Below are 15,615 nucleotides of genomic sequence, written 5' to 3'. Positions count from 1 at the left end.
TAATCTTCATCCCCTTTTTAGAGTTAACAGGCATAGAGAAGTGAAGTCACTCGCCCAAGGTCAAAGAGGACAAGTGGCAGAAGTGGGATTAGAACCCAGGTCCTTCTGACTCCCAGCTCTGGGTTCTAGCCACTAAGCCGCAAAATGTTGAACCTCAAGTGGGCCCAGGTGTGTCCTTACAGTCAATTGTCCAGTTGTTCAAGGCCACTCGCTAAGTCTCGGCCTTCTTTTTGACTTAAAGTGTCTCATTTTAAAGTTAATTTAGAGTTTGTCAGCTGATTGGGTAGGTATGTGCCTGCCTGGATGGGGGATGAAGTAGATAAGATCCTGAGGTTCCCTTTAACCCAAGAACTCTTGGCCAATCTACAGGTAAGGTTGTCAAGATATGGGCAGCAGGACTGTATAGACGAGAGATTGCCTCTATTTGTTGCTGAACTGTACTTTCCAAACATTTAATACAATGCCCTGCCCTCAATAAGTGCTCAATAAATATGACTGAATGAATGAATCATTCAAATGCATCTAGAAGCTCTCATGCAAATATACTTCCTGTCATGAACTCGAAGGGCTTTAACTCTATAAACATGTTTGGAGCAAAAAAAAATAAATCCAAGAAGTTTGTTCAACATTTCAGTGATGAAAACTCTCCTCCATTCTGGGTGGGATTTTTTTCTGTGCTACTGCTGCTCAAAGAGTTTCTCTCTAGCATAGATGAGGCTGAAACGAATGCTAGGAAAGTTAAACACACCTGATCAATTATTTCATTTTTTCCAGTTGATCACTTATTAGCCTCTCAGGCCCCAGTTGCCAGAGAAGAGGCGTGGCTTAATGGAAAGAACCCAGATTTGGGAGTCAGAGGTCGTGAATTCTAATCCCCACTCTGCCATTTGTCAGCTGTGTGACTTTGGGCAAGTCACTTCTCTGGGGCTCAGGTACCTCTTCTGTAAAACGGGAATCAAGACTGTGAGCCCCAAGTGGCACTTAGAACAGTGCTTGGCACATGGTAAGTGCTTAAATGCCTTTATTATTATTATTTTTTAATGCAATTGAGTCCTATGACTACGCACTGTTGTTGGGATGTCCTAGATTGTGCAGATGTGTGTGTGGGCAGGAGCTCAGAGACCATCTGAAGTGTTGCCAATTAGGCTACTTGTCTGGATGTTGGCTAACTGCCAGTCAGGTGGGCCTGTCTGCCACCCCACACTGAGCCTATCTATAAAAATTCCCCAGGCTGTTCACTGCAGAGTATTGGAATTATTGAGCTAAAAGTAACCTTGAAAAGTCACTTGGACCTGCTCCAGTACTTTCAGGCAGACCAATGACTAGGCCATCTGGGGCAGATCTGTGACTGACGAGTCTAAGATCTTCCTGAGATGGAGTCTCTCTTGGTGGCTTAATTCACTGTTTTATCCCCCTAAGCAAAAATATCTTTACTATATCCAGCCCCAAATCTCTCCTAATTGTGGATGGATGCCCGGGGAGGTAGGGAAGAGGGTCAGAGAGAACCTAAATGTGTGCAAGAATTTGTTCTGTACTGTTACTCGGCTGAACTGAAATTTCCTTCGTCCTCGGCTGTCGGGAGTTGATGATTATGGTATTTGTTACTAATGTTGGTATTTGTTAAGCGCTTACTATGTGCAGAGCACTGTTCTAAGCGCTGGGGGAGATACATGGCAATCAGGTTGTCCCACGTGAGGCTCATCCTATGTGCCAGGCACTATACTAAGCGCTGGGGTGGATACAAGCAGATTGGGTTGGACCCAGTCTCTGTCCTATGTGGGGCTCACAGTCTCCATCCCCATTTTACAGATGAGGCCCAGAGAAGTGAAGTGACTTGCCCCAAGCCACACAGCTGACAAGTGGCGGAGTGGGGATTAGAACCCATGACCTTTGATTCCCAAGCCCGGGCTCTTTCCACTGAGCCACACTGCTTCTCTGTTACTGATATGGATTTGGAGAGAAAGGTAGGGGGCACCTCGGATTCGTATCGTTAGGTCTCCAAACTAAAGGTGGCTAATGTGCCAGTTACTGGCATCTCCTTCAACTCCTTTCTCAAAGTCCAGAAACTCTGGCACCAAGAGAAGCAGCGGGGCCTAATGGATAAACCAGAGGCCTGGGAGTCTGAGGGACCTGGGTTTTAATTCTGACTTCACCATTTGTCTGTTGTGTGACCTTGGGGAAGTCATCTGACTTCTCTACGCCTCAGTGCCCTCATCTGTAAAATGGGGATTAAGACCGGGGGGGGGGGGGGGGGGGGCCCATGTGGGCCAGGGACCGTGTCCAACCTGATGTACTTGTATCAACCCCGGTGCTTAGTTTCCATCAAAATAGATAAGTGGAATCATTGATCTATACACATCATTAATAAAATAAATGTAATGATCGATATGTGCAGATAGAGACAGGTGCTGAGGGGCGGGGGAGGGGGTAGAGGAGGGGCCGTGAGGGCGGCAGGCATCAATACTATCAAAAGAGATCGATTGTTCTAGGTCTGTATGAACGTCTGGATTTATTTGTGTGTGTGTGTGTGTGTGTGTGTAGACGGGGCTCCCTCCCGGGCGGCCGCACAACCAGCCCCGGTGCCTCAGGCGGCGCCATGGCCGCCTTCTTGGCCGACGGCCCGGCGGGTGACTGACAGGGCGCTGTGGCGCGGGGCATTGTGGGGGGAGCCCGGCTGGTGACTGACAGGGCAGAGACGCGCGGGGCACTGTGGGGCGGAGCCTGGCAGAGGACTGGCAAGGCGCTGTGGCGCGGGGCATTGCGGGGCGGAGCCCGGCGGAGGACTGGCAGGGCCGTCACGCGCGGGGCATTGTGGGGCGGAGGACTGACAGGACCGTGACGCGCGGGGCACTGCGGGGCGGAGCCCGGCGGAGGACTGACCGAACGGTAACGCGCGGGGCACTGCGGGGCGGAGCCCGGCCGGTGACTGACAGGGCCGTGACGCGCGGGGCACTGCGGGGCGGAGCCCGGCGGAGGACTGACAGAACAGTGACGCGCGGGGCATTGTGGGGCGGAGCCCGGCCGGTGACTGACAGGGCGCTGTGGTGGCGCGGGGCATTGTGGGGCGGCTGCCGGGCGGTGACTGACAGGTGTGCGCGGGGCATTGTGGGGCGCCCGCCCCGGCGCTGCCTCAGAAAGGGCGGCGGGCGGTCGGTCGGTCGGTCGGTGTGTCGGTGTGTCGAGCGCTCGGTCGTTCGTTCGTTCGTTCGGCGGCCATGGGCCTGTCCGTCCCCCAGCGCTGCCTCCTGCTGCTGCTGCGAGCCGTCGGCTTCGTCATCGGCCTGCTGGGCTTGGCGGCGCGCGCGCTGGATGCCAACTACCGCGCGCCCCGCGCCGCGCCGCCGCCCGCCCAACCGCTGCTCCTGCTCTCCGGGCTGCGCCTCGCCCGGGACATCCGACGCGGCAAGGTCAGCCGACAGAAATGAACTCACCGATTTGTTAATGTCGGTATTGGGCAAGCGCTTCCTATGTGCCGAGCACTGTTGCAAGCGCTGGGGGAGGTCCGGGGGCATCAGCTGGTCCCCCGCGGGGCTCCCGCGCTTCATCCCCATTTGACAGGTGAGGGAACTGAGGCACACACAAGTGAACGGACTTAGGAATGTCGGTATTGGTTAAGCGCTTCCTATGTGCCGAGCACTCTTCTAAGCGCTGGGGGAGATACAGGGTCCTCAGGTTGTCATGAGGCTCCCGCTCTTCATCCCCATTTGACAGATGAGGGAACTGAGGTACAGAGAAGTGAACGGACTTAATAATGTCGGTATTGGTTAAGCGCTTCCTATGTGCCGAGCACTGTTGTAAGCGCTGGGGGAGATACAGGGTCCTCAGCTGGTCCCCCGTGGGGCTCCCGGTCTCCATCCCCATTTGACAGATGAGGGAAGTGAGGCGCACACAAGTGAACGGACTTAATAATGTTGGTATTGGTTAAGCGCTTCCTATGTGCCGAGCACTGTTGTAAGCGCTGGGAGAGGGCCAGGGTCATCAGCTGGTCCCCCGTGGGGCTCCCGGTCTCCATCCCCATTTGACAGATGAGGGAACTGAGGCGCACACAAGTGAACGGACTTAATAATGTTGGTATTGGTTAAGCGCTTCCTATGTGCCGAGCACTGTTGTAAGCGCTGGGAGAGGATACGGGTTATCAGGTTGTCCCCCGTGAGGCTCACAGTCTTCCTCCCCATTTGACAGATGAGGGAACTGAGGCACAGAGAAGTGAACTGACTTAATGATGGTATTGGTTAAGCGCTTACTATGTGCAGAGCACTGTTCTACGCGCTGGGGAGGATACAGGGTCATCAGGTGGTCCCCCAAGAGGCTCCCGGTCTTCACCCCCATTTTACAGATGAGGGAACTGAGGGACAGAGAAGTGAAGTGACTTAATAATAATAATGTTGGTATTTGTTAAGCACTTACTATGTGCAGAGCACTGTTCGAAGCGCTGGGGGAGATACAGGGGCATCAGGTTGCCCCCCGTGGGGCTCACAGTCTGAATCCCCATTTTACAGGTGAGGGACCTGAGGCACAGAGAAGTGAAGTGACTTGCCCACAGTCACCCAGCAGACAAGAGAAGCAGCGTGGCTCAGTGGAAAGAGCCCGGGCTTGGGAGTCAGAGGTCGTGGGTTCGAATCCCGGCTCCGCCACCTGTCAGCTGTGTGACTGTGGGCAAGTCACTTCACTTCTCTGTGCCTCAGTTCCCTCATCTGTCAAATGGGGATGAAGACTGTGAGCCTCAAGTGGGACAAGCTGTTTCTACCGCAGCGCTTGGAACAGTGCTCTAAACATAGTAAGCGCTTAACAAATACCACCATTATTATTATTATTAATTCAATCAATCATCTTTATTCATTCATTCAATCAATCATGTATTTATTCAATCAACCATTTATTCATTCAGTCGTATTTATTCATTCCTTCAATCATATTTATTCATTCAATCAATCTTATTTATTCATTCACTCCATGGTATTTATTCATATTTATTAATTCAATCATATTTATTCATTCATTCGATCATTTTTTATTCATTCACTCAATCGTGTTATTCATATTTATTCATTCAGTCAATCACATTTATTTATTCATTCAATCATATTTATTCATCCATTCACTCAGTATTTATTTATTCATTCATTTGATCGATCATATTTATTCATTCAATCATATTTATTGATTCATTCATTCATTCGATCGATTGTATTTATTCAATCGTATTTATTGAGCACTTACTGTGTGCAGAGCACTGAACTAAGCGCTTGGGAAATAAAATTTGGCAGCAGAGAGAGACCATCCCTCCCCAACAGTGGACTCACAGTCTAGAAGCGGGGAGACCGACCACAAAACCAAACAAGTAGACAGGCCTCGATAGTATCAAAATAATAACAATAATGATGGTATTTGTTGAGCGCTTCCTGTGTGCCAAGCACTGTGCTAAGCGCCGGGGCAAGTCATTTAACTTCTCTGTGCCTCAGTTACCTCATCTGTAAAATGGGGATTAAGACAGTGAGCCCCACATGGGACAGCCCGATTACCTTGTATCCCCTCAGCGCTCCGAACGGTGCTTGACACATAGTAAGGGCTTTGCAAATACCATTATTATTATTGTTATACAAGGTGATCAGGTTGCCCCACATGGGGCTCACAGTCTGAATCCCCATTTTACAGATGAGTGAACTGAGGCACAGAGAAGTTAGCTTGCCCAAAGTCACGTTAGCTGACAAGTGGAGCCGGCATTAGAACCCGTGACCTCGGACTCCCGAGCCCGGACTCTTTCCCCTGAGCCACGCTGCTTCTCTAATTAGAATTATAGATCTGTACACATCATTTATAAAATAGAGTAGTAAATAAGTACAAACAGACACAGGTGCTGTGTGGAGGGGAAGGGGGTAGAGCAGAGGGAGGGAGGAGGGGCGATGGGGAGGGGAGAAGGAGCAGAGGGAAAGGGGAGGGGGAGTTGGAGTTGGAGGGGAGGCAGCTCGCCCTTGTCCCCCTTTTTGGTCGCTCACCGACGTGTCCCTTCGTCACAAATGGTGGCGCGGCCTCCCTTGGAGAAGCCAAACGGGGTGTGAGAGGGCGTCGTGCCCCGGGAGTACGAACCCGGAGTCCCCTCGTGCCCCAGAAGGCCCACGCAGGCCTGCCCTGCCCTGCGCCCTTGGGGGCCCGGGCCTCCTCTTATCCTTTACATAGTAATTCACTCATTCAATCATATTTGAGCGCTTACTGTGCGGAGCGCTTACTGTGCTTACTCTGTCCTGTGTGCAGAGGACTGTACTGGGTACCAGAGAACTGCTCTTGGAAAGATAGTCATCATAATTATGGTACTTGTTAAGCCCCTACAGCGTGCCAGGCACCATACTAAGCCCTGGGGTAGAGACAGGCTAATCAGTTTGGACAAAACCCCGGTCTCATATCGGGCTCAGTCTTCATTCATTCATTCATTCAGTAGTATTTATTCATTCATTCAATAGTATTTATTGAGCGCTTACTATGTGCAGAGCACTGTACTAAGCGCTTGGAATGAACAAGTCGGCAACAGATAGAGACGGTCCCTGCTGTTTGACGGGCTTCTTGAGTGCTTACTATGTGCGGAGCGCTGTACTAAGCGCTTGGAATGTACAAATCGGTAACAGATCCCATTTTATGGATGAGATGAGGCTCGGTGAAGTGATCTGCCCAATGTCCCACAGCAGACAAGTGGCAGAGCCGGGATTAGAACCCAGGTCCTCGTGACTCCCGGGACCGTGCTCCATCCAGAAGTTGTACGGAAGTAAGTGGGAGAACAGATATCGAGTCCCTGTTTTACAGATGAGAAAACCGAGGCCCAGAGAAGTGAAGTGACTTGCCAAGGTCACACAGCAGTCGAGTTGCAGGAGCAGTATTAGGAATCAGGTCCTCTGATGCCCAGCCTCTCACTACTGGATCCTGGAAAGTACAATTCGACCACAGACAATCCCTGCCCAACGACAGGCTCACTGTCTAGAAGATAGTAATCATAATTATGGTATCCGTTAAGCCCCTACAATGTGCTAAGCACTGGGGTAGATACAAGCTAATCAGTTCAGACAAAACCCCGGTCCCACGTCGGGCTCAGTCTTAATCCCATTTTATGGATGAGGTAACTGAGCCCCAGAGAAGTGATTTGCCCAGTTTCCCACAGCAGGCAAGTGGCAGAGCCGGGATTAGAACCCAGGTCCTCGTGACTCCCGGGACCGTGCTCTGTCCAGCAGGCCGCACTGCTTTATTTATGCAGCTTGATGATCCAGAGCGTGGGCCGGGAATCCTTCGTACTAATCTTGCCCAAGTAGATGTAGAGTCAGTTGGGAAAATAGGTAGCAAGAATTGACTGATCCACACCAATTTTTGCCCTCTTTTAATTATGGCCCGTTCACTCCCTGCAGGGATGTTTACGAGAGCTGGGCTAATAATAGAAGTAATGGCAGGTTTCTAAGAGCAGGTCTCTCTGGCTAAGTGTTTTAAATGATGCTCTTATAACTAATGGAAGCTCTTCGTACCACAGCCGGTGGTAGTTGACTCCGGCCCCTTAAGCGGAGGCGGTGTGGACTGATGGAAACAACACAGGCCCGAGAGCGAGGACGCTCAGGTTCTAGCCCCGATTTTGCCCCTCACTTGCTGGGTGACTGAGTTTCCTCCCCCTTTAAATAGGGATGAAATACTAATTCTTCCTACCTCTTAGACTCTGTGCTCCACACGGGGCAGGGATTGTATCTGAATTGGGAAGCGGCGCGGCTCAGCGGTAAGAGCCCGGGCTTGGGAGTCAGAGGTCGTGGGTTCTCATCCCGGCTCTGCCGCTTGCCAGCCGTGTGACTTTGGGCAAGTTACTTCACTTCTCTGTGCCTCAGTTACCTCATCTGGAAAATGGGGATTAAAACTGTGAGCCCCGTGTGGGACAACCTGATCACCTTGTATCCCCCAGCGCTCAGAACAGTGATTTGCACATAGTAAGCGCTTAACAAATACCTTTTTTTTTTTTTTTATTTAATTGAACTTTCCAAACGCTTGGTACAGTGCTCTGTATACGGTAAGCGCTCAGTAAATACGATTGAGTTGAATGAATGACTTTATCTTTGTCATCATCATCAGTGGTATTTGAGTACTTGCTATGCACACAGCACTGTACTAAGCACTTGGGAGAGTACAGTATTGCACTCTACGGTTGGCGGATACATTCCCTGCCCACAGTGAGCTTACAGTCTAGAATCTACAGTCAGGTCTTAATAAGTGCTTCATAAATACCATCAACTGTACTAAGCACTGGGGTAGGTTCTAGGTAATCAGACTGGAGCTCCCGGTCTAAGTAATAATAATAATCATTATAATAATTATGGTATTTGTTAAGCGCTCCATATGTGATTTGTACAAAACGCTGGGGTCGATACAGACAAGTCGGGTTGGATACGGTCCCCGCCCCACATGGGGCTCACGGTCTGAATCCCCATTTTACAGATGAATAAGAAGTTTTACAGAAGTGGGAGAACGGATATCGAGTCTCTGTTTTACAGATGAGAAAACTGAGGCCCAGAGAAGTGACCTACCCTAGGTCACAGAGCAGTCAAGTTGCAGAAGCAGTATTAGGAATCGGGTCCTTTGATGCCCAGGCTCTTATTACTCGGGCATTAGTGGTAAAGTCATGTTACTAAGGATGAGGATTATTTGTTTGCTTTAGATAGATGTTGTGTCTCCTTAGAGTAAAGGGATTGTTTGCCGAGTCCCTGTAAGTTTGTTTTGGTTTATGGTATTTGCTGAGTGCTTCCTATGTGTCAAACACTGTTCTAAGAGCTGGGGTGGGGTAGGTAGGAGTGAATTAGGTCAGACGCTGTCCCTGTCCCACATGAGGCTCACAGTCTAAGTACAAGGGAGAACAGGTATTAAATCCCCATTTTACAGTTGAGAAAATAGAGACACAAAGAAGTGAAGTGACTTCACTTGATTCTATTTATCCTGATTCTATTTATTGCCATTGTTCTTGTCTGTCCGTCTCCCCCGATTAGACTGTGAGCCCGTCAAAGGGCAGGGACTTTATCTGTTACCGATTTGTCCATTGCAAGCGCTTAGTACAGTGCTCTGCACATAGTAAGCTCTCAATGAATACTATTGAATGAATGAAAAGTGACTTGCCCAAGGTCACACAGCAAGCAAGTGGCAGAACTGGGATTAGAAACCAGGACCTTCTGAGTCCCAGGACCATGCTCTATCTACTAGGCCACACTGCTTCTCAGTAACTGTTTTGTGCCATTTTGGGTCTGCCACCTGTATCCCCCCTCCTACTGCTTGCCTGATTCAGGGAGGATTGAAAACTGCATGACTTTCTTCTCTGGTAGCAGAGTTAGAGAAGCACATTTCAACCGAGAGGTTCCCTAAAAAACAAACCGAAGGACACTTTGTTAAACGTGCCGAATACTCCACAAGTACATTTACTGGTACAAGTATCTGCACATCGTCTTTAAAAAAAGATATTTTCATAGAGGAAGTGGAAATGCCTCAGGAAAGCCAGCTCCTCCGAGATGGAAAAGAGAAGTTTAATCTCTGTGGACATTAATGATGTATGCCAGAGAAGCAGCATGGCTCAGTGGAAAGAGCCCGGGCTTGGGAGTCAGAGGTCATGGGTTCGAATCCCGGCTCTGCCACTTGTCAGCTGTTTGACTGTGGGCAAGTCACTTCACTTCTCTGTGCCTCAGTTCCCTCATCTGTAAAATGGGGATTAAAACTGTGAGCCCCACGTGGGACAACCTGATCACCCTTTCATCTACCCCGGCGCTTAGAACAGTGCTCTGCACATAGTAAGCGCTTAACGAATACCAACATTATTATTATGCCAGGTGATATTTGGCTACTGGCTTGGGAAGCGAAGGTGGAGGTAATCAAAATAATAATAGCTATGTGTCAAACACTGTTCTAAGCGCTGGGGTGGATACAAGTTAATCAGGTTGGACGCAGTCCCTGTCCCATATGGGGCTCACATTCTTATCCCCATTTTACAGATGAGGTACCTGAGGCACGAGAAAAGTGACTTGCCCGTGGTCACGCAGTAGAGCCGGATTAGAACCCGGGTCCTTCTGCCTCCCATTCCCATGCTCTATCTGCCAATTTATTTCCCAGTGCCCACCGTGCCTAGGCAGGGTCACCACTGAGGCAGGGAAGGAGCCTGCTGTTTGTTGCTGATTTGTTCGCAGCCTGCCTTCTCTTGGCCTCAGCGGAGGAGCCCTCGGGAGACCGGTCTTGCCGAAACCCCCCCTGGCGCAGCAAGTCTATTGTGGGTGGCCATAGGCCAATCAGGAGGAATGGAGGAGCAAGGAGCAGCGTGACCTAGTGGAGAGAGCACGGGCCTGGGAGTTAGAGGACCTGGGTTCGAATGCCGACCCCGCCAGCTGCCTGCCGTGTGACCTTCGGCAAGTCACTTCACTTCTCTGGGCCTCAGTTTCCACAACTGTAAAATAGCGATTCAGTAGCCGTTCTCCCTTCTACTTAGGCTGTGAGCCCCATGTGGGACAGGGATCGACTGACTGATATGATTAAGTCGTATCTATCCCAGTGCTTAGAACAGAGTAAGCACTTACTGTCGTCGTTATGGAAAAGCAGTCTCATGATCTGCATGGTCTCAACCTATGCAGACCACGTTTCCCCATGCCTCAAGAAACTCCAGTGGTTGCCCATCCACCTCTGTATTATAATAATACTGATAATTATGGTATTTAAGGGCTTACTATTCATTCATTCAGTAGTATTTATTGAGCGCTTACTATGGGCAGAGCACTTGGAATGTACAATTCTGTGCCAAGCGCTATTCTAAGGTAGATACAAGATAATGACCGTCCCATGTGGGGCTCACAGTCTTAATCCCCATTTTACAGATGAGGGAGCTGAGGCCTAGAGAAGTGAAGCGGCTTGTCCGAGATCGCACAGCAGACGAGTGGCGAAGCCGCGGTTAGAACCCACATCCTCTGACTCCTAACCCCGTGCTCTTCTCACTAAGCCACGCTGCTTCTCTGTCCATATCAAACAGAAGCTCCTCGCCATTGGCTTTAAGGCACTCGATCACCTTACCCCCCCACCTCACCTCTCTGCTCTCCTACTACAACCCAGCCCGCACACGCACACTTGGTTCCCCTGGTGCTAACCTTCTCACCGTACCCCGTTCTCATCTATCTCGCCGCCGCCCTCTCGCCCACATCCTTCCTCTGCCCTGGAACACCCGCCCGCCTCCTATCAGACAGATAAATGGTCTCCCCCACTTCAAAGCCTCACTGAAGACACGTCTCCTCCAAGAAGCCTTCCCTCACTAAACTCTCCTCTTCTCCCACTCTCTTCTGCATGCTCTTACTTGCTTCTTTATTCATCCTCCCGTCCCTAATGCACATATGTATATATGTATGTATCTGTAATTTATCTATTCATAGTAAAGTCCGTCTCCTCTCTAGACTGTGAATTCATTGTAGACAGGAATGTGTCTGTTATTTGGTACTCTCCCAAGCGCTTAGTACGGTGCTTTGCACGTAGTAAGGGGTCAAGAAATGCGACTGCATAAATGAACCTAATTTAGGATAAAAATCACTACTCGCAGAGCCTCTTTCTGTTGGGTTGAAAATCAGTCAATTGTATTTATTGAGCGTTTATTGTGTCCAGAGCACTGTATTAACTGCTTGGGTGAGTATAGTATTACAGAGTTAGAAGACACATTCTCTGGCCGAAATGAGCTTACGGGGGAGACAGAGTCTAAAGGGGTGACAGGCAGTAATACAAATAAATTCCGATATATTAATTAATTGTGGTATTTGTTAAGCGCTTACTAGGTGCACAGCACTGTTCTAAGTGCTGGGGGATACAAGGTGATCAGGTTGTCCCACGTGGGGCTCACAGTTTTAATCCCCATTTGACAGATGAGGTCACTGAGGCACAGAGAAGTTAAGTGACTTGCCCACGGTCACACAGCTGACTAGCGGTGGAGCCGGGATTAGAACCCATGACCTCTGACTCCCAAGCCCGGACTCTTTCCACTGAGCCACGCTGCTTCTATATACTTACTTATACTTAAGTGATATATACTTAAGTGCTGATGAATAAATGGAGCAAATCAAGGCAACTCACAAGGGAGTGAGAAAAGAGGAAACCAGGGCATAGTAAGGGAAGAGACTGCTTTTTTTAAGCCCTTTAAGAAACATGGATTCTACTTTTTTTTCCCTCAAATAAGCCATTTTATTCCTTGGAGATATAGCCAAATATATATTCATTAAATGGGCTTCAGAGGGTGAGCAGATGTGCATTATGCGATAGAAAGGTGATCCCAGAGGAATGTTGTCCACTTCCTCCGATTACCCACATCTCAAAATACTCTCAAGCTTCCTTCCTCTCAAATGGAATGACTTTTAGACTCTGAGTGCAGGCTGATATGGATGGAGTCTTTTTCCAGAGACGCCCGACGAACCTCAGTCTGAGACTTCAGGAACGAGAACCAGCTCAGAAGAGTTGATTCTAGTGCTTTCGGCTTGCACGGGGCCACTCTGTCTCTCGGCCCTGCCGGTCACGTTTCCTGCCGGGATGCGGAGTACAATAAGTGAGTCAGTGGGCAGAGGGGCAGTACGGTGCAAACCACGTGTGTGGTCCTGGCCCACATTAGCCAGCTTCAGGCAAAACTGGCACTTGAACCCTGGTCTCGTGATTCCCAGAGCATTGCTCTTTCCATCTGAGAAGGGCTTACTATGTTCTAGGCACCGTACCGAGCGCTGGCATGGGTACAGGCCAGTCAGGTTGGACACAGTCCATGCTCCATATGGGGCTCAGTATTAATCCCCATTTGACAGATAAGGGAACTGAGGCACAGAGAAGTGATGTGACTTGCTCAAGGTCACCCAGCAGATATGGTAGAACAGAAGTTGGAACCCAGGTCCTTCTGACATCCAGGCCCGTGCTCTAACCACTAGATCACACTGCTACAAGATGTCTTATCCGTGGCCTCTGTAAGTACGGTCTGAGCTGGGCTCGGAGCAGCCAGTGTCTCCCTGAGGGTTGAGTTCTTCTCCCCCGCCCACCCCCGGCTAGGGACCGGAAGGTGGAAAGCGCTTAAATACCGTTAACAACGACGACAACAGATCACTAGGATGCTTACTACCGATCTTCAGGAAGAGAATGAGGCCCAGACCAGAAATAGACATCATTAGCTTTGCCCACCTCCCATCCCTCCTTCCACTGGGAGAGACATCAGAGACTGAGTTGAGAAAAGGCTGTTGGGACTGAAGGCTTTAGGAATAATAATAATAATAATGATGGTATTTAAGTGCCAAGCACTGTTCTAAGCACTGGGGGAGATACAAGGTAATCCAGTTGTCCCACGTGGGGCTCACAGTCTTAATCCCCATATTACAGATGACGTAACTGAGGCACAGAGAAGTTGTGACTTACTCAGAGTCACACAGCTGACAAATGGCAGAGCCGGGATTAGAACCCACCACCTCCGACTCCCCAGCCTGGGCTCTTTCCACTAAGCCATGCTGCTTCTTTGGAAGGAAGTTAATCCCGGGTCTGCTGCTTGTCAGCTGTGTGACTTTGGACAGGCGTAATATACATAATTAATATATAAATATAATATTATATATTATTGATGTAAATAAATTGCAGATATGGACATATGTCTACCTGTCTCCCCCGATTAGACCGTAAGCCCGTCAAAGGGCAGGGACTGTCTCTATCTGTTGCCGACTTGTACATTCCAAGCGCTTAGTACAGTGCTCTGCACATAGTAAGCGCTCAATAAATAGTATTGAATGAATAAATACTATTGAATGAACATACGTGCTTTCCATTAGACCGTACTGTTTCTCCAGCACATCGACCCACCAATGCTCTAAATTGTGGCAAGATTAGTCTGGATTTGTATCGGACTCAAATAATGAAAATTCTGAGAAAAGTTTCATGGGAAAACATTGAGATTTGGAGGATAGGACCTGGGAAATGTCCCCTCAGCCCCACCGTACATGTTACGTATCCATAATTTATCCATTTATATTAATGCCCGTCTTTCCCGCTAGACTGTAAGCTCCTTGTAGGAAGGGAATGTGTTTACCATATCAGTTGTATTGCATTCTCTCAAAAGCTTAGTACAGTGCTCTGCACAGAGTAAGCACTTAATAAATACCATTGATTACCTATCTACTGGGAACTCAGGTCTTTCAATGCCAACGAGTTCTTTGCTTCCTCTCCCAGAATGACACTGACTGAATGATTTAGACCTGCTAGTTCTTGTTTCTCTTCTGTAAATTAGAGCTGAGAGCTTAATGACAAATCTCTCCCAGTGGGGTTGCCTAACGACATTAATAGGGAGCCCGTCGCCGCACGCGCGCTAATGATGACTGTTGTATTTTGTAGGTGAAGAGCATTGATGTCATTGAAGCTTATATCGCAAGAATCAAGGATGTGAACCCGATGATCAATGCAATTGTCAAGTACAGGTGAGGTGGGGAGAGTAATGCGGGTGGATCTTACGGGGCCGAGAGTTCCATTGCCATCTCCGCCACTTGTCCGCAGCGCGACCTCGGCCGAGTCACTTCACTTCTCTGTCCCTCAGTCCCCTAATTGGCAGAATGGGGATTCAGTACCTGTTCTCCCTCTTAGACTGTGGGCCTCAGGTGGGACCTGTTTATCTTGTGTCCACCCCAGAGCTCAGTACAATGATTGACACATAGTAAGTGCTTAACGAATACTATTATTACCATAGTAATAATTGCATTCACGTTTATAAGCTTAATGCAAAAGCTATTCTAGACTGTGAGCTCGTTGTGGGCAGGGATTGTCGCTCTTTGTTGCTGAATTATACTTTCCAAGTGCTTAGGACAGTGCTCTGCACACAGTAAGCGCTCAATAAATATGATTGAACGAATGAATTTAGTCTGCCCCTGATATTCTAAAAAGGCAGTCTTGAGCTCCTTAACTCCTGTGGCTCATAAAGAGAGCTCGGGTTTGGTAGTGACAGAATCAAAGGACCTGAATTCTGATTCTGGCTCTGCCACTTGCCTGCTGTGTGACCTTGGACAAGTAACTTCTCTATGCCTCAGTTTGGCAGGTCTAGAGTGAGGATGGAGTAAGGTTTGCCAGTGGAAACATTCAGATTCATTTCTCGGTCTTTGATCGAGTCACTGATGTTTCTGTTTTCTGGAATAACCTCTTCATAGACTGTAAGGCCAGGGATGCCCTAAAGGGTCTTTCAGTCGTAGCCCCCACAGCTTGTGAGACTTGTCGTAACTTTCCTTACCTGGGATAACTCACACCGTTTTCATTCAAACCAAGATGTAAAACTCTAGAAGTCGCCCTTTCAGTCCTCGGGGCAGGCTTCGGCCACTCGTACCTCGATTCTTCTTCCTAGACCAGTAGGCTTTGGAAAATGTCCTGGATTCGTTTTTCACCAGGAAAGAGTTAGTGGGTGGGATATAGAGAAAGATCTGCGTTCTAATCCCGGCTCTGCCACTAGTCTGGATCGACAAATCGCTTCACTACTCTGGGCCTCAGTTACATCATCTGTAAAATGGGGGTTGAGACTGTGAGTCTCAATTGGGACAGGGACCGCGTCCAACCTGGTCTACCCTGGCATTTGGTACAGTGCCTGGCACATAGAGCTTA

General features: G+C 49.0%; 1 protein-coding gene across 2 annotated transcripts in view; it reads left to right on the top strand.

The window, feature by feature from the left end:
• The first annotated feature begins 3,068 nt into the window (after positions 1–3,068).
• FAAH2 (fatty acid amide hydrolase 2) overlaps positions 3,069–15,615 on the top strand; it is a 39,616-nt gene continuing 27,069 nt past the window's right edge. The window contains exons 1-2 of one of the 2 annotated variants that reach the window (XM_039912360.1): positions 3,069–3,407; positions 14,368–14,450. In XM_039912360.1, the coding sequence (XP_039768294.1) occupies positions 3,216–3,407; positions 14,368–14,450 (275 nt within the window). In that variant the 5' untranslated portion in view covers positions 3,069–3,215. The remainder of the gene's footprint in view (positions 3,408–14,367; positions 14,451–15,615) is intronic. The other variant, XM_029067601.2, reaches the window with a different exon arrangement.

This window comes from Ornithorhynchus anatinus, chromosome 6, assembly GCF_004115215.2.
Source record: "Ornithorhynchus anatinus isolate Pmale09 chromosome 6, mOrnAna1.pri.v4, whole genome shotgun sequence".
Taxonomy (NCBI): domain Eukaryota; kingdom Metazoa; phylum Chordata; class Mammalia; order Monotremata; family Ornithorhynchidae; genus Ornithorhynchus; species Ornithorhynchus anatinus.
The sequence above is the reverse complement of the archived record's forward strand: the minus strand, read 5'-3'. Positions and strand labels throughout refer to the sequence as shown.